Here is a 12,726-nt window from a genome sequence, read left to right as displayed (position 1 = left end):
CTTTACAAGTTGTCATTCATTCATTCATGCCTGATTTATTAACAGGTTTGATAGAGCAAACTCTGATTTGAACATAGTCTCCATGCAAGAAAGGCAGAGAGTCTCAAGGTTCTGGTTTTTTGGAAGCTTTTGAATTGCACATGTTTTTTTTGCTATTGAAGACCTGAGGTGTTGTCGTCCTCCTCCTCCTCTCCAGGTCTGTTGTCAGTTCCTAGGTCATCATGTCTGAGACTGTCTTTCCCATTAGACCAGCTAGGTTTTTGGGAAATGCTTAAACCCATCTTCTTTGTGGCAGAGGAGGACTAGTATTGAACAGCTTCCTTATTTCAACAATTAGTTGAAGTTCAAACAAAGAAAAATTCACCTAGTCACAGCTGTTTCTCTTACCAATACTCTAAGGTACTAAAACAGCACTGCCTAGACAATCTTCCGCATTACTTGATTTTGGGGCTTCAGATTTATATGTTGACAAGGATTGGACCGAGAAGCACCAAATTCCATTCCATCCAAAAGGTACTCCTCAGCAAGTTCAAGCAGCTCATTGGTGCCCACGTATTTATTCGAAATGGTTGATGAATAACAGTGCCACTCCTGGTGGACTGGGATCACGTAATAAACCTTATCTTTTGATTTGATTGCATCACCAAATTATGTCCTCATTTTGGGAATTCCCTTGTTGGAAAGGCACAACCTTTACATAAATTGAGTTACTTACACCTAGTCTTTATCACCTTAGTTCTGCCATAAACATAACTGAAAAATAAACCAAACCTTAGAACAGTATGTGTGTTGTTACAGCAAGGCAACACAAGATAACTGAAGTAATAATTTAACCTTGGCAGAGTTTATTTAAAAAAATGCAACCCATTCAGCCACAAGTTTCTAGTTGTTTTCCTCCAAGGGTTCCACCTGCGTAGTCTTCCAGCCAATTTACAAATAAATGTGCCTGCAGCTGCAGGTTCTGTCAATCAGCTTGAGCAGCAAAGACAAGTAGTTACCAAACCTCTACAAGACAAAGACAGATTAATTGTCACCACAAACCAACTCCAAAATTCAGTAACAGAAGCATGCTGGCCTTCTTTTCAATTTCTTCTGATACACCAGTCCTCAACCAAGTTCAAAGCAAGATTTCTCAGACCTTTCAGTATCTGGAAACAGATAAATATTTTTGTCATAAGATGCCGTCTTCTTGGAAAATTCACCAACTATTTCATGTATTTCAGTTAAGCTCCTGTCTTCTGGATCCTTTTTATAGTCCCCCCCTTTCCTATACTTCTCGTTATGATGGATGACACCTCCAGATTCTTCACACATCAACATAGTCATCGACTTCTACAACAACAAACCCCCTCCCCCCAAACAGATCAAAGACAATTCAACTCAATGAATACATGTAGCAATGCTTAAAAATGCCTTCCTTGATGTTATCCATGAGGACCTAACAAACATAAGTCATATTGAACCCAACACTGACATTGAAATCCTTTACTGGATCTCAATAGCACCTTCCATAAGCCAAAAAATATCCAGGCCCTGCTGAAACTCCACACAGCAAAAGCCAATCTATAAGTAGCATGATATAACTCGTCAGAGAAGCCATGGCATCCAACTACAAGAAAATTACCAGCAAACCCACCACCACCAAAAGCAGGATATTTCACAGAATGAACACCATGGAGTAAACCTGACAGTCACTCCTCCGCTCACCCTTTCTTTGTGGAAAATGCACAGCTGCCAGCCTCTTGATGAGAAGGCTAGATAAAATTCAACAGTTCCACAACAAATCTCCTGCCTTCGATTTTCACAACTATCCTGACATTCAACACACCCAAATTGTGAGCATTCCACCCTCTTCTACATAGAGAACCCGATGACCCAATTTAATTTATGAAAAGCGGCATCCTAGAAATAATACCTCATACTTTATCCATTGTTAAGAAGGTATCCAGTGAAGCCCTCTAGCTCCTATTAAACATCGTCTTTGCATCTCACTGACAGGGTGCATTGTGGATGCTCTGAAATTGGACAGATCCTGTCACTTCTTATGAAACTCAGGCTTGACTTGTTTGGCCTGGGCAACAGACTACCAGTCACACACCTGACATTGCTGGAAAACCTCTTCAAGAATGTAATCTCAAACCAGCTTTACGACTAGATTAAATCCAATGTCTTTCTGCATGGCTGTTATGCCTAAAGTGGTTCAAGTCCTACCTGAAGAACAGAGCTCCTATGGTCCAAATGTGCACCTACAACGCAATTCCAGTAACCTGTTACTTACTCCCTGTAGCAAGTGCTCTCTTTTTGGCATGGTTACCCCATGTTTTTGCCTGCTATCCGTATGCTTTGACTGTTTTCCCTGGGATCCTGGTAACCAGGACCCCAGTGATTCTGCTCTCTCACTCTAAATTTGGTTGCCTAGGACTTTACACTCACCACAATTGGCAAACCGGTGCCCCCATATAAGTCCCTAGTATATGGTACTTAGGTACCCAGGGCATTGGGGACCCGTGGTTCCCCATGGGCTGCAGCATGTATTGTGCCACCCATAGGAGCACATGCAAAATGTGTCTGCAGGCCTGCTATTGCAGCTTGCATGAAAAGGTGTATGCATCCTTTCCATACAGGTCACTGCACCAGGTCACTGTAAGTAACCCCATGGTAAATCATCTGAGCCCAGAGGGCAGGGTGCATGTCCCTGTGTGCGAGGGCACCCCTGCATGAGCAGAGGTACGCCTACGAACTCAAGTTCTATTTCACTGGACTTCGTAAGTGCAGGGAAGCCATTTTACCCATGTACTGGACACAGGTCACTACCTATGTCCAGCAACATAATGGTAACTCCGAACCTGGGCATGTTGGGTATCAAACATGTTGGTATCATACCCCAATACCGTTGCCAGTATTAGTTGTATGATTTCATGCACTTTGGTGGTTCCTTAGAGGACCCTCCAGTATTGCTCCTACCAGTCTTCCAGGGTTTTGCAAGCAGCCCGTGCTGCTGCCACATTCCAGACGGGTTTCTTTCTTCCTGCTGCTTGACCAGCTCAAGCAGGGGAAGGCAGATCAAAGGATGTCCTGTGGGAGAGGGAGGCAACACCCTTTCCCCTTGGTAATGTGTGTGACATAGCTTGGGAGGGGTAGCCTCCCCAAGCCACCAGTATGCATTGAAGGGCACATTTGGTGCCCTCCTTGCATAAACTGGTTTACACCAGTCCAGGGATCCCCGGTCCCTGCTCTGGTGCCAAACTGGACAAAGGAAAGGGGAGTGACACCACCCCTGGGTTGTGATGCCCAGAGCTCCTTTAGGCAGCCACTTGATTCTGCCATCTTGAATCCAAGATGTGCAGAGGCCTCTGGGAGCATCTGAGTATCCACGTTAGGTAGATGACGTCACAGCCGCCTCCTGATAGGTGGTCATCGTTTACTTCATCTTCTGGCCACTGGGACTGCAACTGGACCCTCCTGAAACCAACAATCTGCAACTTCAGTAACGACTACTCTCTGAAACATTGTTTCTCTGGCTTCTTCCAGTAACTGCCACATTTCCCCAGCTATGCGTCCTCTGAGGGCAGCATGTCTTCAGTCTGCACAAGAAGTAAGAAGGAATCTCCCTTGGAGTGAATGAGTCACTCCTCTGCATCTGCAGGCATCAACTACAACAACGACCAGCACTGTTGATCTGCTCTCCTCTGGAACTGCGTGGATTCTGCATCACAGGTGGTGGTCTGGAGTGGTCCCCTTGGTCTTCTCTGCCAGCTGTCCAACTTGGGAGATGGTAAGCCCTTACAGGACAGTACTCCTTTGTACCACGACTCTTGCAGCTACCAAGGGATCTTCAGGGTTCGGGTAGCCCCGGCCCCCAGCACTTCTTCCTGCCAAGCACAGTCTCCTCTCTGCTGCTCCAGCGACGTGGGACTCCTCTTCAGGTATGCTGAGTGGGCCTCACTGTGACTGCTGTGCCTGCTACCAGTGGGTTTCCTGTGGAGGATACCTCCTCTTCCTGTGACTCTTCCGACTACTGAGTGTCACCCCGGACTCCCCTCCTTGGGTCGAACCCCCTGGGCCTGGCTGGCCCTCTTCAGCCTTGCAACTAGTAGTCTTCGTTTGCATTTTCCAATGCTTGTTGGTGGTTCTCCAGCACCACTGACCAACTGCAGCCTGACAGACGATGTAGGACACCATCCACACCACTTCAGGAACTCTTCTTTATCTCCTGTGCTGCACTACTGTATTCTTTGTCTCTCATTGACCTGGGCCTGCATTCACAGAAGGGTGGGTAGTGGCTCCTTCCACAACTGGACACTCCATCTTGAACTGGACTTGGTCCCCTTCCTTTGCAGGTGCTTTTCTGCCAGAATCCACCGTTGGGTTCTTCCAGTCTTGTTTGGGTCTTGCACAATCCTTTTCCAAAGACCTCCTTAAGGGTTTGGGAAAACCAGGTACTTGTCGCTGGTGGTCACTCTGGTACTCACCTCTTGGGGTTCCTAGTTCCTCCATCTTTCCTCTACATATTCCACATCCTTGGGTGGGGTACTATATCTTGCATTCTGCTTACTATATAGTTGCCCTCCCCGAGCCTACGCTATTTTCTATTGCTTTTGCCGATGCCTACTGCTTTCTATGCGCTTTACTTTTTGCTTATGTGTATAAAGTAGTGTGTTTACTCGCCTCCAGTTTCGGGACTGCCTATTAGTATTCTAGTATTTGTGTTACCATAATAAAATACCTTTATTTTTGTAACACTGTGTGGTTCTTTCATGTGCTGTGTGACTATAGTGGTATTGCATATGCTTTGCGTGTCTCCCAGATAAGTCTTTGCTGATCATCCACAGCTACCTCTAGAGAGCTGTGGCTTCCTGGACACTGCCTACACTTGACTGATAGGGGATATTTGGACATGGTGTAAGGTGATAACACCATTGGTGCTCACCACAGACCAGGCCACCTTCCTACACTCCCAGGCTCCAGTATCTTACTTGTGATCTGCCTATACAGGGAACTGCTGGGAGTACTACTGACTGACTGATACAGGTATCAAAATCCATCAGTTCACTGTATGAAAGTAACATCCAAGGATGTCATAATTTGGCTTGTCTTGCTTCACCACCATCCAGGCCTGTATGTCCAAGCCCTGTCATAAACTAAACCTGCTAAAGACTAAGGGCCTTATTTAGAGTTTTGCGGACAGTTTACTCCGACCCAAATGTGAGGAATATCCCATTCGCCGTATTACGATGTCCCTAAGATATAATGGCATCATAATATTTTTGGACGGGATATCCATCATGTGTGTGACGGAGTAACCCCACCCACCAAACTCTAAATGAGGCCCTAAGTTGTGCTTGTCGCCAAAACCAAAACACATCCTCCAGTCCAGAACATGTTCTTCCATATCAACTCAATCCACACCTTCAAAATTCACATTGTTCACAAAACCAAGTGTTTGCCATTCTGCACATCCACATGAGTCATTAAAGCGCTTTGGACATTCAGTCTAGTTATCAGAAACCTCCTTTCACTTTCTTTGCCCGCCTATTGACGTACCTGCTGCACCACCAACAATGCAGTCAGTAACAGACTCTATCCACGCTACTTGGTAGGGAAGAATAAAGCCTCCTGTATAGAGTTGCAGAACCTGCAGCAGGACTAGACTTCAGATATAGAAATCTAGATGTTCAGACGTATCATGCTATTGACTGATGTTGCTGGAATACTATTTCATTGTAATTATTCCAGACACTTTTCCCTTCTTCGTTTAATGACGGAACTGAGGTCCATTAATTTTTCAGCACCTTACCCCACCAGAGAACCACAAAGATGTTACAACACCAACAGATTGTCAGAAAATGTGAAAAGCCATATTGACCTCACCCTCTGCCCACCAATCTCCCAACTTATCCCTCATTCTTTCCCAGTTATTGACCTCTCCAATGTACTCTGCACCCCTGTTCACCATAGGCATTTCCTGTGATCTACCAAAGATGATCACCTGCCTATCCTGCACTTTGTTTGATTGTTCACCACTTCTTTATTTGTAGTTGTGTTTGCACTACATACGTACACATACACCCATTATTTCTTTGAATGTGTGGGGGTGAGCATGGCAGATGAGATTGCATTTATTATATTGTTCCTTTGTGGTATCTTTTTGATGTTTTACAATCAATTGTGTTTTAACTGAAATTGGCATGTATATGGTACAAAACTGTTGTGTTTTCTCTTTTGTAGAAGTTCCTGCTGTTACAGAATCACGAGAATATACAACAGGAATAAATACCCTTAAGCCAACCATATTTTCAACTTCAGTTGTAAATAGTACTTCATCACCAGTGACTGTGCAGACTACATTTTCAGTAATCTCCTCAGACAATGCAACATCGGCTGTAGCAGATGTTTCGTGGACCCAGTTTAACATCATAGTTTTGACTGTAATTCTGATTGTTGTGGTATTATTAGTAGGATTTGTAGGGGCTGTGTACATGTATCGTGAGTATCAAAACCGAAAACTTAATGCACCTTTTTGGACTATTGAACTTAAAGAGGACAACATCAGCTTTAGCAGCTATCATGACACACTCCCAAACGCTGATGTGTCTGGTCTTTTGGAAGATGATGGCAATGAAATCACACCGAATGGACAACTGTCATTGACCACGCCCATACACAACTTTAAAACCTGACTGTCCAAACAAGTGTTCTAAAAATAATGCCCCAAAGGCAAGTTAGATGCCATGTCAAGCTGCCTCACAAAAAGGAGCATGCAACTCAAAACATTTTCTTTTACATGCGGAATAGTGGAGAAGAAAATAAAAATGCATGCAATTTATAAATAATATCAGGTAAAGATGGAAACTTGTCATTGATAACATTTACATGAAAATTAATTTAATTGCTCCTGTTATGAACTTGAAATAATATATAAAGACTTTAAAATATATTTTTTTATGGACCAATATTGAGTGTATTAGATGGTTACATGGTACTTTCTTAAAAATCTACTTTAACATCTACCATTAATTGCGTCCAGTTCCCACATCCCAGCATGTAGGTACAGCATAATTGTTTGGCCAGTACCCAAATATATGTCAAAGCGTTGGATAATGTTAATGCCTCATCTTTATTTCCATTGTTTCCTTGCTGATCTCTGAAAGTTAGAACTTAAGTTTTAAATTTCTTTTTCTGGTTAGGTTAAGACAAATAAGTATTTTTGGTGTGTCTTAGCTGGCTTTTGTAGCAGCTATGCACCTTCTAAATTTACTTGGTGACTGGGATACAGTTTATGCCTGAAAGAGCTTGCTCTTGGTGATTACATAGCTTGTTTGCTGCCCTTAGCCTTACCAATGAACTGAGCGAATGTCCCCTTTGTTCATAGACTTTGTCTTTCATTACATAATAGTAAAAAATGTATGTACTTCAGACTGCTCTAGTGATTACAGGAACTTCTAATGGTACATTAATAAGCTGGATACTTGCTGCCAGCGTCAGAATTTAAAAACACCTATTTAAATAGGCCAAGCTGTTAATTGCATAAGGCAGGACATCTACCAGAGGAGTTGTACAACATTTTAGTCTAATATGGAACAAAGTTTCTAAAAATTAAAATAAAAAAAGGGCACAGCATTAAAGTTAAGACAGAGGCACTAGTAAACCTTGACTTTCATTAGGCTTCAGATAAGTATTTCATCAGCATATATAAATCTTGAGGTTTTCACTGGTCGTAAAAAATTCTAGTCATCATAAAAGGCTCTGGTACAAAAGGGTAAATAGGCCTGCCATTCCCTTTAACCAATTTTCTTCTAGCATTTTTTAATAACCAGATTGTAGTAAAGTTTTAGCTTTTAGGTAACAGTCGAGTAATTTACAGAATAGTAGTCAATACCAGAATGCAAAGGTGAGTTGTTTTATTTATGAATCATGTAGGGAGCACAAATAATCAGTCCAATGCATTATTAAACACTCACTGCAGCATAGAAAGGAGTTGGTCCCACTCGGTGCCTCATATTTCACAATGTTTTTTGGGAAATCCTATGGTTATGATCACAGTCCCCTCAAGATGTGAGCAGTTATCCATGACCCTTTACCAACCTTTTACTTGGAGTACTTTATCAGAACACTAGCATCTGAAGATTTACTGCTTAGCTAGAAGAAATCCTATTCCCAGCAATGTAAGTTCACTCTGGGTTCCCGCTCTTTCTCTATTGGCTCAAAATCCCAAACTCTGGGCTCAGCTGTGGGTTTCATTAGTGTACACAGTGGACTTGTTAAAGACCTGAATTATTGTGCATTTCCAAATGGCAATAAATGAAAATCCTGATTGAACCTTTGAATCGCTTATGATACATGGTTGCCTTTTTCAACAACCTATCATGGGCAAAATAGACACTCTGCAGATAACTAAATTAAATGAGATCCAAGCGGGGCGTAATTGACGATTTTTGTGGGGTCATCTTCGTCTCTCTTTTTATTTTCCTCCTGAAGGTCAGTTCCTGTCCCCATTGTGCCTGAAGGTCTTTGATGGTGTTGTGATTATTCACAACTAGGGAGTTGTACATCTATGAAATGTCTTTCCTGCCTTTTGAACCCTTGGATTTCAGCTTTGCTTCTAATTCGCTGTACTCTGGGACGACCAACAAATCTGCACGGAACAACTCCAGTGCAAGTCTCCTCTACAGAAATCTATAAAACTGCAAGTTGCAAACTAGCCCTGCTCTCTTCCTTTCCTCGTGCAGTTACTCTTTCCATCCATCAATTCATTCTCTCTCTCTCTCTCTCTCTCTCTCGTTCTCCCCCCCCTCCCCAGGCCAGCTGTAATTAAACTCAAGGAGCTGGGGAAAGAGACAGAGGCACCAGGAGCAGCCTGTAGGGGAATGGGGCATGGGGGGTGTATTCCTGTAGCCATTCATTGCAGATTAGCCATGCATCACACAGTCCTTTTGAGACTACTTAAATTGGGAAAGATATTTGTTCTGTGTGCATCAATTGTTGTGGAATATCATAAATCTAAATTTCTATCCATGAAAATAACTCAATACAGTTAGTGGGGAGACCAACAAATCAGAAATGCCTCAGAGAACTGGTGATACGTATACACTAAAAGATTCAATGTTACCCCTCCAGTTACCCATTATCAAGACCATAATTTAACTTGTTTCGGGCCTGGGAAATCATGAACTTGAAGAATTTATGAAATAGGATTGCTGCTCCTTTACAACCCTTCGTGAAGGCAGAGTGGAAGGCACAAGTATATTTTTGTCACCCTTAAAATTTACTGATGCCTGTTAAATCTGTTTCTTGTTAAAGTAACATCTGGAGAATGCCAGTTAGCAAACTGTAGGACCACCCCCAGCTTAATCTTACTATTGAAGCCATCCACATTCCAATACATAGCACTTTATTTAAATGCTGTCTCCGTATACTCTAGCTTCCCCAATCCCAGCTCACCCTTCCGATCCAGAACCATCTGTTGCCCAACCCAACTTCCAATACACTAAAGAGGAGACACTAACCATAACGATAATATGACCTTAAGGTCGATGCCTCTGAAAACCCTTGCCCTTCAACAGTCAAAGTCCCACAGGGGTATTGTTGGTAGGATTCCCATTTACTGTGGCGGCGGAATGAAGCCTCACAAACAGCTCTCTTGTCCAGGGTCAGTTAACTTGTATACATGCCAGGTTAACTCCATTATATTTGGGCAAGTGTCACCGGCTGCTGAGTCAAGCCTTGATACTAGCTGTCATTTAATCTGTTGAGGGCGAGTTTGAGGTCTGTCTTCATCTTCCTCTTCTTTTGAGGGCGAGTTTGTTGTCTGTCTCATCTTCCTCTTCTTCAGTTCTCACTCTCCATTAGTCTTTTTTCTCTTGTGGCAAAACGTTGATGTGTGCCAAAATGGTGGTAATATCTTCTGCAGTTGTGTGTCTCTCTATTTCTTGCAGTCTGGTGACCAGCTGCCCTTAAATACTCTGTTTGTGGTCTGTGGCCGAAGAGGACCTTTCTTTCTTCCACCCAATCAAATGTGTTTTTTTGGGGGATGAAGCGGTTCTTGAAAAAGTGTGCTTTGCAATTTAGAAGAGCTTTCAACCTAGCCGAATATAGTAAAATACACTGCGGTTAAATTGCCCTTGACTTTTGTTTAAAGCTCATGATGGATGCATTTCCTTTTATGCTGAATAAGCCTTATGTAGTTTGGGAAGATTATCACATTTGTTGCATCATGGAATAATTTCCTTGTTGAGCAGGTGGTACGAAAAACATTCTCTTTCTTTGGGCCAATTTCTATGCTAAGATTACAGTACTGGTCACCCTGAATGGTATTATAAAAGAACTATGCTTTGTAGGCTGTCGTATTTCTGTCATTGCAACAAGGATCAAGAAGACGAAGATGGATCAGATGATGGGTCTACTATTCAGTATAAGCCCTAGAATTGTATCCGCTCCTTTCACTGTGTTGTTGTACCAAGACTTTATTTCCACACTGTGGTGTTCTAAAAATGTTCTCAGCGTTATCAGTACAGATTCTGGGATACTTTATTTGCCTCATTGTTGACAATCTTGTAACTTGTCAAAGGTCTTGAAAGGATGAGGTATCAAAGTGCACAAGGTACTTGCAGAGTCCTAAATCCCCAGAACCCTGTACCAACAAATGTGTGCACTTGCTCCTGTCATCATTACTTGTGTTGTAGTTCATGTTCTGCATCCAGTGCTTGTTAAATAATTGTTGACCGCATTGGTTCCATAGCAAAAACCATGTTTCCTAGGAATTTTAGATAATTAGATTTTCTTCTGGAACTACCAGCCTCTACCTCAACAAGAATTCCTTTTCCCCCCACTTGTACTAACAACGTGTCTGATGATGTATTGTACAGTGATTCTTAGAAAACGTTAATGAGTAAACTAATGCAAAAACTTACAAGCTCCATCAATGATGAAGTTTCACCTCTGTAAACGTCATAGCATCGAATTTCTTGTCTTCCTCACACAAGTGCAGCTTTGATGGCATCAAGCTAGAACTCTGTCTAAGGACTACAACATTTTTATTGAATGTTGGAAGTAATTTAGTTTCATGCGCTTTTCAGAAAAAATCAAATAACTGCGTGAGCTACTACTCTTGCAAACAGTGAGATATATGTAACGTATTTTGAGAATGTCTTACAAAATTAGCTTTATGCAATGGTAGTCAAACTATTCAGCAACTGGTATCAACCTCAAAACGTGGGGTGAGATTCCGATATGCCTCTCACCGGGAAACCTCTGCAAAATATACTCGCTGGTCTATGGGGTGGAACAAACAGGTGAATGTTGATGCGGAAGAGGTATCTGCATGGCAGCTGCCATTCATATTTGAAGGGACTTGAGTGGCTACTGCCATGAGCGTTAGTAGAGAGCGTTGGATGACATGTTTATCACTACACAGAAAGTACCCCAGGTCCTTAGTGAAGAGTTGATGAGAGGGATCGTTTTCAGTTCCCAGTAAAAGGTGCCCATTTCAGCCTCTGCTCTAAGAGGCTTTACTAAGATTGATGTTTTTCTGAGTTGCTTTCAAAAGAAATGTCCCCAACAGTCATCTCTTAAACAGCCATATTTGGTGTAATTAAGACGTTATGCCAGCATAATTATGTTCCTAGGCTATTGCATAGATATTCCGTTTTGGCAGATGTTTGTGAAAAACATCCTCTTGTGATGTGTGAACAGCTTGGTGCTGTTATACTTGCTTCATCAGCTGTTCCAACACATTGGGAAGAAGGGAACTGGACATGATAGTGTAGAAAAATCATTCATTTGCGAGTGTCTCTATTTTATAACTTGAGCTCCTTCCACACCCACCCACGTGCCCCACCTAAATCTTTTCAACCCACCTGAAGTACTCTGATTAGCAGTTTTATAGCGAATAAGAGTTAGATGCTTGATTTAGGGATTAAATGCTGGGCTAGGACATGCAGGAGTGCATAGCTAATGAACGCATGCTCTTTGCCTTTCATTTGTATAAACGTAGTGCTACGTACGGTTGGGTGTCCAAATTTGGCTATCGGTGTTGCTTAAGACTATTTAGAGTTACTACAAAACTGTGACTTAAGCTTTTTTAAATGTAATATGTTTTTTTTTAACTTAAAGTAGGATTGAACGTTTTTTTTGTTATTATTTTTTTTTTTTTTACAAGATTTCACTTTAAGGTACTTTGGCTAAAGTGGAAATTGTGTTCATTGCACTGAACGACTGAAGATGTATACATTTGCAATTATTTTACTGGAAGTCGCTTGCACAACCCGATTGTTTCCTTTAAAAAAAATCTATAATTTGTACTTTGCAAGGGAAGATGGCAATACATCTCAGGGTTACAAAATGTTCATATAATACCCTGATTGTAAATATGGTGTATAATATCTTATCAATGTTGTAAATATGATGTACAATACGTGCTTGGCGTTGCATTTTAACTATTTGTAAAATAAATCACCCTATTTTATCTAAATCTTGTGTCCAGTAGGCAGTGACCTTGCATGAAGTGAAGACTGTGAAAACGATATGCCAGATGTGAACTCGGACACCTTGTTTTTATTTCCTTCTCGTTTTTCTTCTCTCTTTATATTTTTCCCAAATGCTCTCCAATAATTATTTGTTCTTCTTAATTGTTTAACTCTATATTTGGTCATTCATAAATGTTTGTGGTTTGCTTTTTTTATCATTCAGAAATGGTAGATAATGTTACGGTTGGTCCTAACAAGTGTA

General features: G+C 41.8%; 1 protein-coding gene across 1 annotated transcript in view; it reads left to right on the top strand.

Annotated features, from left to right (window-relative positions):
• Positions 1-12,469, top strand: part of MEGF9 (multiple EGF like domains 9) — a 193,146-nt gene extending 180,677 nt beyond the window's left edge. Inside the window, exon 6 of the mRNA XM_069241281.1 lies at positions 6,229-12,469. Within this exon, the coding sequence (XP_069097382.1) occupies positions 6,229-6,680 (452 nt within the window). The 3' untranslated portion in view covers positions 6,681-12,469. The remainder of the gene's footprint in view (positions 1-6,228) is intronic.
• Positions 12,470-12,726: the final 257 nt, after the last annotated feature.

The sequence above is a fragment of the Pleurodeles waltl genome, chromosome 6 (assembly GCF_031143425.1).
Source record: "Pleurodeles waltl isolate 20211129_DDA chromosome 6, aPleWal1.hap1.20221129, whole genome shotgun sequence".
Lineage (NCBI taxonomy): Eukaryota > Metazoa > Chordata > Amphibia > Caudata > Salamandridae > Pleurodeles > Pleurodeles waltl.
The sequence above is the reverse complement of the archived record's forward strand: the minus strand, read 5'-3'. Positions and strand labels throughout refer to the sequence as shown.